At 41.9% G+C, this 12,101-nt stretch overlaps 1 protein-coding gene across 2 annotated transcripts in view; it reads left to right on the top strand.

The window, feature by feature from the left end:
- GRK3 (G protein-coupled receptor kinase 3) overlaps positions 1-12,101 on the top strand; it is a 79,309-nt gene extending 67,208 nt beyond the window's left edge. Inside the window, exons 18-22 of one of the 2 annotated variants that reach the window (XR_012777725.1) lie at positions 1,943-2,105; positions 2,757-2,893; positions 3,863-3,976; positions 4,546-6,515; positions 11,871-12,101. Coding sequence is in view for 1 of the 2 variants with exons in the window: in XM_075516019.1 (XP_075372134.1) it covers positions 1,943-2,105; positions 2,757-2,893; positions 3,863-3,976; positions 4,546-4,707 (576 nt within the window). In the remaining variant the exon portion in view is untranslated. Of the gene's footprint in view, positions 1-1,942; positions 2,106-2,756; positions 2,894-3,862; positions 3,977-4,545; positions 9,976-11,870 lie in introns of those variants that run through there. The other variant, XM_075516019.1, reaches the window with a different exon arrangement.

Below are 12,101 nucleotides of genomic sequence, written 5' to 3'. Positions count from 1 at the left end.
GCGTATTTGTCCCCTCTTCTGAAGCTTCCCTGGTACTGAATCAGGGCTTGTCTTGGGTCTGTCCCGTTCGTTATTTTTATCGTACATTTCTTCAGTAGATCAAACTTTATTCTTCTTATTACAGAAGTGAGTCAGGAGTAATTGCTCTAAACTTTATAAGCAAAAAAACATGTTAAGTACTCACTGTGCCTAAAAAGGAACTTGTCTGTCAGTGTCACCTGCTGTAATTACGGGAGTTGGCACAGAAAAGATTTTACGTGTTTAAAGAGAAATGCAGAGAATCCAAAATGTTCTTTATCCCAGAAGACTCCACACCTTCAGTGTCAGTATTAGTCTAACCGGAGTCCAGTTCCCTGCAATTCTGGAATGCCATAATTTGGGGGAACATTTCCCAAGGAGAAACCAGGTGGTCTTTTGATTTATTGAGGGGATCAGATAGTCTCAGCAAGGTAAATGGTATAGGCAGATCACTTGCATGTAATCTTTGTTCAGGCTGCCTATAAGATACGTTTATTCTTAGTCATGAGTCAGTGAGGGATATCATGTACAGCTTCTTTGCTCTGCACTTTCCCTGGGATGTCACAGTCTTTTAGAAGGGACTGAATAATTCGTGCCTCTGAGTCAGCTGCAGTCGGAGCTTCCATTAAGGTGTCAGGAGCTGTCTCTGCCCGTGAGGATGCCAGTTTTGAGTGCCTTGCTATCCTCCGTTGCCCCTGCAGATTATATTTATACTGCAGAGTGTCCTGTGACACTGAGAAGAACACGTGGTTTTTTTGAGGTTACAAACTAGAAAGCCAACAGTGGATGCCTGCGGCTTTCCCCTCTTACTCGGATGCTGTAAGGAGTCCCTGTAAACCACTTGTGCAGAATTGCAAAGAAGTCTTCTGCCTTCAGATCCAGCGTGTATTTTCCTGCTGTGATATGGCTATGGATCTCTGGAAAGGAGGAGAATACCTCTTCTGGGAGTGTCTGGCCTGGCTGCAGAAGGAGAATTGAGCAAGGCTTTCCTATCCTGCTCCTGCAACTGCTGTGTGCTGCAGCAGCGGCTGGAGTCACTGGGTTTGCTCCGGTGTGCGTGCATGCCCTTCTGTCGGGATCTGCCTTCCCCTGGCCCTCTGCTGCAGCCAGGACCGGACCCAGCCCTGCCCGCTGGCAGACAGTGCAGTCTAGTGGGCTTACTGCGTTCTTGACACGGCAAAGGATGCCTCTTTGTCTTGCTCTCGGAAAGAAAGGTCTAGTTTCTCTACTGATCGACAGAAACTGAAGCAACTGAGGAGTGGCTGTAGAGAGTTTAAACTCATCCCCAAATGAAAACCTTTAATAAAGTTATAGGGAAAACTATTGATTGCTTTTTGTACTGCATCAGAGTGCCTTGGGGCTAAACCCAGAATATGGCTGTGTCAAGCAGCAAACAGTCCTTCCTGAAGATCCAGTAATTTTAGTTTCCTTCAGTATAATTCAAGTACTGTAGTTAAGGATTAGGGGAGAAAAGAATCTGTGTAACAGGCAAGTTGAGGTCTGCAGCATGCACTGCTGAATTTTGAAGGTTAATTACTAAGAATGTAAAATTAAGCTGTGAAGCATGGAAGGTATTGTTGTGTAAAAGGTATCTTTTAATTTATTAATGGAATTTTTGTGCTGAGAAAGTTTTTAACACAATTAGACATTTTGTTAACAGTGATTATGCAACCAAGTAAGGCTTTTAGAGCTATCAAACTAACCAAGTTTTGAACAGGTGGCCTGTTCTCTGTATATAAATGAATATCTTTGCTTAAATTAGTATCTGCGTTTTCTCTTGTTTGCAGCTGTTTGTTCTGGTAAGGTTAGAGTTCACTATATCTTTTAAAATAATACTGTTATATGGGTAACTATTAACTATTGGGGATAAGAATAGTAAAAGTTATTAAAATGTTGGGTTTTTATGTTGTTTTTCTCTTGCAAGTTGCTTGATAGTGACCAGGAATTATATAAGAACTTCCCTCTGGTAATATCGGAGCGTTGGCAGCAAGAAGTAGCAGAAACTGTTTATGATGCAGTAAATGCAGACACAGATAAAATTGAGGCCAGAAAAAGGGCTAAAAATAAGCAGCTTGGCCACGAGGAAGGTAATCTGTCAAATACACTTCTCTGCATCTTTTGCTGCTAGATAGTAATTCATGTGTTTGAAGTTCCACACAACCGACTCTCATATTACTGTCATTCACCAGTAATTGTTAGAATTCATTTAGTCAGTATCGTGTTTCTTAAGACATTTCTTAATGTTTTGAAATGCTGTATGACATAATGTTTTGGAAAATCTTTTGTACTCTCTTTTAAAGATTATCATGTACAGCCTTTCATCATTCTTGTTTATGGTGTATGCTCAGAAAAGAGTATGTGGGATTTGATTTCATGACAAAGAAGCCGGGAAAGAAAATAGGAGGTCCTTTACAGCAAACTTCACTTGTTTGCACGAGGATGTTGCATCACAAACTCTGAACTTTGGATAGCGATATACAATTCTTTTAATAGTTAATAAGATACTTTTTTTAAGAACCAAATTCGATTCTTGGTTACAGCCGCATCAGCTCATGTAATTAAGGCAGAATTGGCTCTGTGTGTGCCTGTGCACATAGAGAGAGGCACTATTGCAAGCCTTGTGAGAGCACATTGAGTCACATCGTGTCCAGAACTGTGTCCTTTCTCAACATAGCACATTTGCAGAATGCTTTTAGGCAGTACCTTGTTTTGCAGGCTAATGTTTCCTCTTGTTATAGATTATGCACTTGGGAAGGATTGTATTATGCATGGCTACATGCTGAAATTGGGGAACCCATTCTTGACTCAGTGGCAGCGTCGTTACTTTTACCTCTTCCCAAACCGACTTGAATGGCGAGGAGAAGGAGAGTCACGGGTAAGTGAGGTTACTCTGGAGAGCAGCAGCTTCCAAGAGCATGAAAGGCAGGTGGATGTTGAACTCATGCTCAGAACTCATACTCATACTCAGAACTCGTACTCAGGCATACCTGCCATGGAAGCTGAGTTTTGCCTGAGTAAATGACCAGTGGATTTGAGTAACTTATCTTAAGTATCGCTTTAGTTAATGGGTAGCTACACTGCACTGAGGAAACAGAAAGTTGACTTGAGAAACCTGTTTACTTTGTTTTGTTATGTTTTTAAAAGAATTTGGTAGTTCATGGTGTTGTTTTTCATTTAGGACCTCTGGACTATTTATACAAAAAAACATAAACTGGTAAGGTCATAAATGCTATAGCATTTTATTTCAAAGAAAATGCTATAGTAACTTTAGTTTAGTCCAGCTGTGATCATGTGCTAGGCAGATCATTTGTATATTTAGTTAAGTAAGATTTTGGAATTTCAAAACATTGTTCTCCTCTGACAGTCTGTAGGGAAAGCTTTTCTGCAAACTGTTGTGTACGTTTGCTTCTTTGTAAGTATATACTGCTTGAATATTCCCTTTCAACTCTTTGAAATAGTAAGATTGCCTTTTTTTTTTTAATAACAGCAGTAATACTTGGACTATATATAAAATTATATGCAACTCTCTTGTGGGAAAATAATGAATATTTTGTTTGTAGACACACCTATTTGTAGATTCTTATTTCATGCTGTCATTACTGGCTCTCTTAGCTTATGTTTCATTGTCTCTGTTGAAGCTCCTTGCTAAATCTCTCTCTTACCTTATAATCTATATTTAGTTCATGACCCAGTCTTCAGAAATCAGGAAATGTTTGTGTAATGACTGTTAATGCTCATAACTTGATTTATGTGGGTAGTCCAGAAAAATTACATGGTGGCTTTATTTGATGGGCAACAGGTTTTTTCAGATCATCTCTCTGCTTTATTTTTGCAAATGCTACAGCAAAATCTACTGACAATGGAACAAATAGTATCTGTTGAAGAAACACAAATTAAAGATAAGAAATGCATCTTACTGAGAATTAAAGGAGGAAAACAGTTTGTCCTACAGTGTGAGGTGAGACGCTTGTCTTTCAGTAACTGTTAATCGGATTGTTTTACATATGATAAAACAATTGAAAAGTTTTTTCAGGTCCTCCCATTATGTATTAACTAAGTGTACTTTACAAAGCAAAGCTGAACCTAAGCAAAACTGGGAAGTTTTTATCACACTTGAGTTTTGAAAGCAGGAAAGCTGCAGCTATGCGAGTTTCTGTCATGGTTTTCAATAGTATTTGGGCCAAAATGAGTTCAGTTTAATAAATAGCTAAAAACTTCAAAGCTTCTCAACCTGCATGGGCTTCAAAGGCCTTGTTGGCACATGTCTCACCGCAGTTAGTTCACGGTGGCTAATGTGTTTGCGAGGGAGGAAGTACACAAGTCCTCATTACATCTTGACTGTCTGTAGTTGCTGCTACCTTGCCTGGCTTCAGCGAGGTGACGGAGAAGCAAAAGGCTGCATGTTTTCAATATCCAAAGTTATTCATTCCTTTGGAAAATTAAAGTTGCTTGAAAGTGCTATCTAAGGGAGAAGACGCTATTGGCAGTTTACTATGAAGTGCCAAACTACTTCTGTATCTCTTTCAGAGTGACCCAGAATTTGTTCAGTGGAAAAAAGAGCTGACAGAAACTTTTACTGAGGCACAGAGGTTGCTGCGTCGGGCTCCAAAGTTTCTCAATAAATCTCGCTCAACAGTTGTAGAGCTTTCAAAACCACCGCTCAGCCACAGGAATAGCAACGGTCTGTAGGAGAAACAGAGAACAAAGTTCACTTAGGGAAAGCTACTGCGTGAACATGTTGAGTTTCACAGAATCCTTATGAATTACTTTGTGCAATCCTGGACGCGGGATGTGCTTAGAAGAGGAAGAATTAGATGTTTACAGCGTGGGATAATGTCAGAACTCTGTCTCTGGAGGTTGTGAAGACTGGAACAATGGCAAGTGAATTCATGCTCCTAGCAGTGGTGGAAATCATCAAGCGTAGAGGCTGCATATTGCTCCCATGCATTCCCACACCCTGGTGGTGTCTAAAACGTGGTCCATTACTCTAGAACTACTGATGGAAGGAAGATGCTGTTTTCTCTGCAATACCCTTGTTTGGTGCGTACCAAGTCTGGAGACTGAAGTGGTTACTGCTGGCTAGGATTACACTTGTGTGTGCGATACCGACAAACCCCTCAACAGTGGAAGGAGCTGCAGACTTGCCATGTTGGATAACCTTTAACCTGTCGTGTTGCCATGTTCTTTCCGACCATTACTGCTGACTTTATAATAACCTTTCTCCATACTGCTGATGATCAACAGTGTGACTCTTATGCACTTCAAAGTACTGAATTCTAACTGTCCTGTGGTTTAAATGTTATTGCTACTTCATGGAAACATTGAACTCAAATTATTCACTTAGTTTGTTGTACTCACTAACAGTAGCTACCACCGTTTTGCTTCTTCTACGTATATGCAGTACTATAACTGACACAATAGAGTAATAATTGGTGAAGAGGAATTTATGGTAGCTTCATCTAGTGCTCTGTTGTATAAATTGACTATTTTAGCACAGTTTTTAAAGAGCTTTCCTTTTGACAAGTTTACAGTGAACATAAAGACAGTTCTTTTCCATTTCAGGTCAACTGCACTTTTTAAAAATTAAAAAGAAATTATTAAAATCCAATGCATTCTAGTGCATGTACTGGGTTTAAAATGTCTGGGTACCTCGGTACGTATTCTGGATCACTCTTCAGTTATGGGACTTGTGGATCCTTCTCTGTTGTACACAAAAACATTAAGCAAATGTGTTCTCATAGCTTAGATATCCCAGACTTTCACTGTAGCTCAGCTCAGGAGGTTTGTGCACATATCACATGGCTCAGCTTGCAAAAGGATTTTTAATTTTCTTTTCTAGAGAGTTCAAACTGTCCACATTGAAAACAGTCTGAGAATACTGAGGATGGAACTGAAAAAACAAGCTGATCAAATGCCAGATTTGTATTAATTCTACTTGAGACATCAGTCGTGTCATGTGGAAACTCTTGCTAAAGTAAAGATATAATCTCTTATCTGTTAGACAACTTTAAGCATGTGAAGTCAGCCTTTCCCTGGTTACTGTGGTGTTTTGTAAGAGATAGGTCAGGGCTTAATTTAAGCTTTTTTCTGATTCAGTAAACACCTTAGAGAACATTTTCTGCCTAATTACGGTGGTACAACTCCCATGGTCCCTAAAGACGACGGGAATTGCATCTCCGTAAATGGGAACAGAAGTTACACCAACAGCTGACTCTGTCCGCCTGATGTGCGCGGTTTGTCTAGCTTGTGTTGCTAACAGATAACCACAGAGTTCTAGACCTGTTTCCCTGTAGAAAAGTACGAATTGGCAAAAATAGAAGAATTATTTTGAAAGTATTTGTTTATCCTGAACACACTTGTAATAAAATTGGATGTATTTGCTTCTAGAAGTGGGAGTGGCTTAACTCTGCCTAGCATGTGCTTTCACACGTGTGCGAACTCTGCCTTGTCATCTGGTGCAGCATAAAAGGAAAAATGCATTTTGGAAGATACCCCGTGTGAGTCAGGTGATATCTTTTAATGATTTTTTTTCCCATTTATTTTTCAAATTACTCTGTAAAAAGAGTACCAACTTCTCTGTCATTCTTACTGGTAAGTGATGTTTAGCATCTCGGCATCCACTGTAACGAGATTTACCGAGGTTTGGAATAGAAAATGTCTCATCTTACTGGTGCTGACTGCGCACTCGATGTTGTTCAGCGTTTCCTATAATACCATGCAATGTTCTTATTTTCTTACTGATTTGGAAAAAAAACCTCAGGTTGTGGTAAAAACAGCTCTTAGTTGTCACGTAACTTGTTCATACTTTCTTAGTACATTATCAGTTCCATTCTTCTCTTTTAGTTATTTTCCATGGTTGCTTTTTATGCTAAATCTTGTTGGCAGAGTTTTGCAGTTTCTGATACAGCATATCATAGATTCCGGATGCTGGTGTCTGTGAGGAAGGGAGGGACAGATCTGTAATTGGGAAATTGTGCCTCAAAACCATAGATTTTATACGAAACAAAGGCTGTGTATTGACTTACGGAAATATGTGTGTTTTGAAGTGTAACGGAGTTGGGACGGCCCTCGAACGTGCTCGTTAGCATGGTCCTTAGTGCCTTGCACGGGTACCTGGTGATTTGAAACCAGCTGGCAGCTGAGCTGTGCCGTTGGTCAGCACCGCTCACCAATGGCAGATGGGAGTGGAATAGTAAAACATTTGTTGTTCTTTAGTCAGCTGATTTATCGACCATTTATAAAAGCTTTCTATTTGTGACTCACGTACGACTGTGCTGTTAGGAGAGAAAGAGAGATTACCGTAGCAAGAAACTCACGTACACGTGGGGGAAGGTGGGATCCCAGTAACAACTGGGGTTCTGCATGGAAGGGACTGGATCTTCTGGTGTGGAGGGAGAGCTGGAATTCCACCCTTCAAAGCAAAATATTAGATACTGCTCCGAACTGATCGTTCCTGGTTTAGGTACCAAATTCTCTGAAGTTTTTTCTTGGACAAAGATTCTTGATGGTGTTACTTTACATGAGGGTCTTTAGCTGTATTTGTAGAAAATCTTGTTGAACGCAGAGAACGTAAGGCATGGTGTTGTCTTTTACGCATTTTGACCACGTTTGTAGGATTTTTCTTTCCTTTTTTTTTTTTTTTTTTAATGTTCAGGGAAGTAAAGATAAAAGAAATTAGAGCTTCAGGCATCAACAGAGCTGAGTGAATGATTAAACACAGATTTTTAAACAAATTATCTGGAAGTCCTTTAAAAAAAATCAGCTGCACTGAAGATTTAAGCACGTACGGGAATTGTTTCTTGTATTTCAAAATAGAGAATTACGTGCCAGATAGAGCCATATTAAACACTCCCCTGACACATCCACATGCCTTCAGTGCTGCAGGGATTATTTTCTAATTATTCTTTGTCTCTGACGTACAAGCTGACAAATGCAGTAAGACTAGATCCTGGAAAGCAAGTGCGTGAGTGACGTGATTGTAGAAAGATGTGCGGTTCCTGCAGGAGCTGGGCTCGGGGGGTCACAGTGACTTTTAGGAGAGCCGCAGCTCTGTTCTGTGTGCTTTTCCTTTCCCTTTCCCTCCGCTCTGAGGTAGGGTGGCATTTTTGATAGGTGGGAGTTGCTCTAAATTAATGTCTTGTTTCAAGATAGGGATACAGCAAATTCTTGCTAAAATCAGACTTTCATGAGTTGAAATTGAAGCGTAGGAATAGCAAAGCACCAGTTATTCGTGCTGCAAGCAGAGGGTGACTGAGGAGGAGCTGTTTGGAGCTGGGCATGAGCTTGGCCGGTGCTGTAAAGTGTTCCCTGGACACCATGTCAGCTGAGATGTCCCATCGTTGCAGGTATAAATTGGCAATTTTTATTATTCAAATTTATTTGGTAATTATTTTGCAAATTTGTGAAACTGTTAAAGGAACATTTACTAATTTTTTTTTTTAAACCCCTTCATCTAACTGTAGGCTATCCAGTTTACTAAGTATAAAAGCTTCTTCATATTAGTTATGTTTGAGCTTTATGTCTTGTCACCGGTCCAGCAAAGTCTACGACTGCAGTCTCACGAGTTACTTCTCAAACCGCTGCTGTGAGATAAGCCCTGCTGGTGTAAATGCTGGAGCTGATCCAACTTGCATTGACGTTCCCGGTATGTTACCCCCTGTTAGGCTTCAAAAACAAAGACTCCGAGCGCGCTAATAATAGTTGGATGTGCAGATGGGAAGCCTGGCAGGTAGGGACAGCGCTGTGCGAGGGTGACGGCACACGGCTGCAGGAGCTGCACCTCAGCTTAGTCACATTCGAATTTTCCTTAATTTCAACAGCCCTCCTTTAGAAATGCAGCAGCAGTTTTTCTTCTCCCGCTTTTGCGAGGGGAGAAAAAGGAAATAGGATCATTGGGTTGGTTTTGGGTTTAGTATAAATGCAGGTGTTTGCAGTCCAGTGCATAGATAATAGGAAACGTTGTGTATTTGGTGCTAAAAACAAACCTGTGTATCCGAGTTGTGATCCTGTACAAGTGGATGCTGTTGATGTCCAGTAGAACTGCTCGGGGCGTTGATTTTGTGCGGCCGAGGTCAATGGTAGCGTTGCCACCTCGAGTAGGATCAAGCCCCCGATGCGTGTGATGACTTGCACGTTACCGTTTCGTAGGTTTACAGTCTCCGATGATAGTAAATTAGCTCATGAACAGTGAAATACCTGGAGCTCTGTGTGTTGCTCTTTTCCTGGCAGCTGATCAGTTTTAGGACTAGGTTCTTCTTTAATGTCCCGTACATATCTGCATACTGCAGACGTTCGCAATCGCACACTGGTTTCACCGTTCCCCACGCAGCAGGTGGCAATGATACAGTTAATTTAACTCTGAAATGCTTACACTCTAAATATATATGGAGGAAGGACTATTTTGAAGTGTACAGTAGAAAGTAAATAATTCTAGTTGTGTTGATTAATGTAAGGAATGAGTCAGTTCTACAAATTAAAAAAATCTGAAAAGCATATTTTGAAAAAGCATAGTATTAATTTTAATATTGTAAAAAAAAAAAAAGGAAAATATCTAAAATATACAGAGAACATATGTATATCCAAATGTCTGAGGAATTTCAAGATAATCTACTTTTGTTTTCTGTTGATTTCTATTCCATGGTGTACATATTGTGTGGATTGAACATTGGCTGTTTTAATACTATTGTTAAATTGTATTTTTATTTTGTGTTAAACTAATCATCACAGACTCAGCTTTATTTTGTTTATGTAAAGGTTGCTATGCTATGTAGGTATAAAACCAAGAATTCTATTTTAACAAAAAAGCATTTTATATTATTTATTAAATACATGTTTCTCCAACTTCTGACATTCCACAGAATTTCTGCTCCGTATTTGTATAGAAATGGCAGTTCCTTTCAAGGAGGATCAGTCAGCTTTATTCTGTTTTTCATAATAAAGTCAAAATCGTTTCCGTCAGCCCGTCCAGCTTACCATTCTGTTACGAGCACAGAGACTTGCAGGCACGGTCAGCACCGTCTCGAAGTGCAGTGGCTCGTGAATGCAGAAACATCTGATAAACTCTTGCAAACAACCCCCTCCGTTTGATATTTCTAAATTTCCCCTTTATTCCTCAGCATTCCAGAGAGCAAGCTTTTGTTCACATGAGTCTGTGCTGGGTTAACGAGAATTAATGACCTCAAATTGGGGCAAGGAATCAGCTTGATATTTGAAAAAGCTCAGACATCAGCTCAGATATTTGCAAAGCTCTTTTATTCCAAGGTTAATGAGGGAGTGGAAGGGAGAGCCCGGAGAGGCTGCAGGTGCCGGTCTGCTCGGAGCGGTGGCTTATGTTGGTCTTGTTTGGGTTTAGGGCAGAGGTGGGCTCACTGGCATCGATGATTGCAAAAACGTATGTACTGGAAATGATTTTTGCTGTTTCAGGGTGATTACTTGGTCCTTCAAATAGGCCAGAGCCCATGAAGACAGGAGAGGTGTCCTGCAGAGCCGGGTGGCCGGGACTGTGCTCGTTGCCCCCACGCCGCAGCCGAGGAGGGGAGCGGGCACCCCCGGGACCCCGGCAGGGACTGTCCCTCCGGGGGGTGTCGGGAAGGCGAGCCCACGCTCCCCGACCTGAAACCGCCCCACGAGCCAGCTCCTCGCTGCGAGTAACTGCGGGGCAGGCTCGGCCAGGCGGGGAGCGGGGCTCGGCCACGCTGCCGTCCTCCACGGCATGGTCCCGCTGAGCGGGAGAGCCGGCGGGCTCGCTCTGCCTGCCAGAAGTGTTTGCTGGAGTGCTGGGCACATCTGTAGATAACCGAACCAGGCACCTTCTTCCTGAGCAAGGTACAGAAATAGGACGAAATTCAGATAACTCATTTGCTAAAAATAATTCCAGTTGCAATCGTGGCCTCTGCAGTTTGAGGAATACTCATGGTACTAAAGCACGTGCTTTTCATTTCCACTATGGTGGAGCTTGAAGTACGTGCTCTTCAGGGCTTAATCGAATGCGATCTCAAGGGTGAAATGTGGCTTTTGCCAGCCGTGCCGCTGAAGCCGCCTCTTCTTGTTGAGACGCTGCCCGAAGCAGGGAGGGGGTGGCTGCTTTTCCCCTTGTAGTAGTTCTTGCCTTGTTTTCCATTTTCCCCTTCTCACGCCTGCCTGATGGTGTTTGCTTTCTGCGGCAGAGGAGCGAGCTGTAGTGTTGAGCTGCTCTGCCCGAGAGCACCCGGAGGGAGGGAGAGGCCAGCGGCGGGTGTGAAACCACGCCGGTGCCGGTGGGATCGCGGTTTCTCGGCATCACCCGCCAGAAACATGCCGTGATTGGGATAGTGCCGAGACCAGTGCTGCAAACCCGACACGTGCCCAAGCAGGGATTCATTAGAAAACCTGGGGACAGGATCAGAAAGCTGGTTGTTCATTCAGGGTCAGGATTTATCCGGGTTTGTGTCACTCGCTGTACTGCCAGGCTGGAAAAGGAGACAGACCAGGTGTAGCTACGGGCTTGCCTGGATGTGGGGCTGGGAAGAGGCTTTCCCAGCTGTAGCAGGCATCTTTTGCTTAAGGAAAGGGAGAGATCAGAGAGCAGGTGAGATGGCAAACAAAAATGAGCCTGAAAAACAGAATAAAGCGGTGAGGTGTTTTTACGAGCACTGTTTCAGTGACTACATTCGGTCCTTTAAAAAAAAAAAAAAAGGAGCAGATTCACATGAAAAGCTACTAGTGATTTAAAGAAATATATTGAAAGAGAACCTGTTTTCAACGTGTAATTTAATGGTAAGAAAAGCCAGTATCTGTAAATAACTTTAGATATTGTATCTATGAGAATCATTCTTTGTTTTATGTACTTGGCTCTTTTCATATTTATTGTGCAGAGGAGGGTGTGCCCCGTGCCGGTGTATGCTGCTGCACGTTCCAGTAGTACTTCTCACAGAGACTATCTTCAGAGTTTACAGTCCTCGGCGATTTGTGACTGATGTGCCACACTTAGTTAATGCCGCCATTATTTTTTTAAAGGATTATTTTGGCACAGCTAAGCTGCTTCTGTGTGTTGGTCAGTACAACTGCTCTCATACGACAAGAACCCCAATAAAAACCGTCCTTTG

Source organism: Mycteria americana, chromosome 13 (assembly GCF_035582795.1).
Source record: "Mycteria americana isolate JAX WOST 10 ecotype Jacksonville Zoo and Gardens chromosome 13, USCA_MyAme_1.0, whole genome shotgun sequence".
Taxonomy (NCBI): domain Eukaryota; kingdom Metazoa; phylum Chordata; class Aves; order Ciconiiformes; family Ciconiidae; genus Mycteria; species Mycteria americana.
Note: the sequence above shows the minus strand (reverse complement) of the source record. Positions and strands in the feature narration are given on the sequence as shown.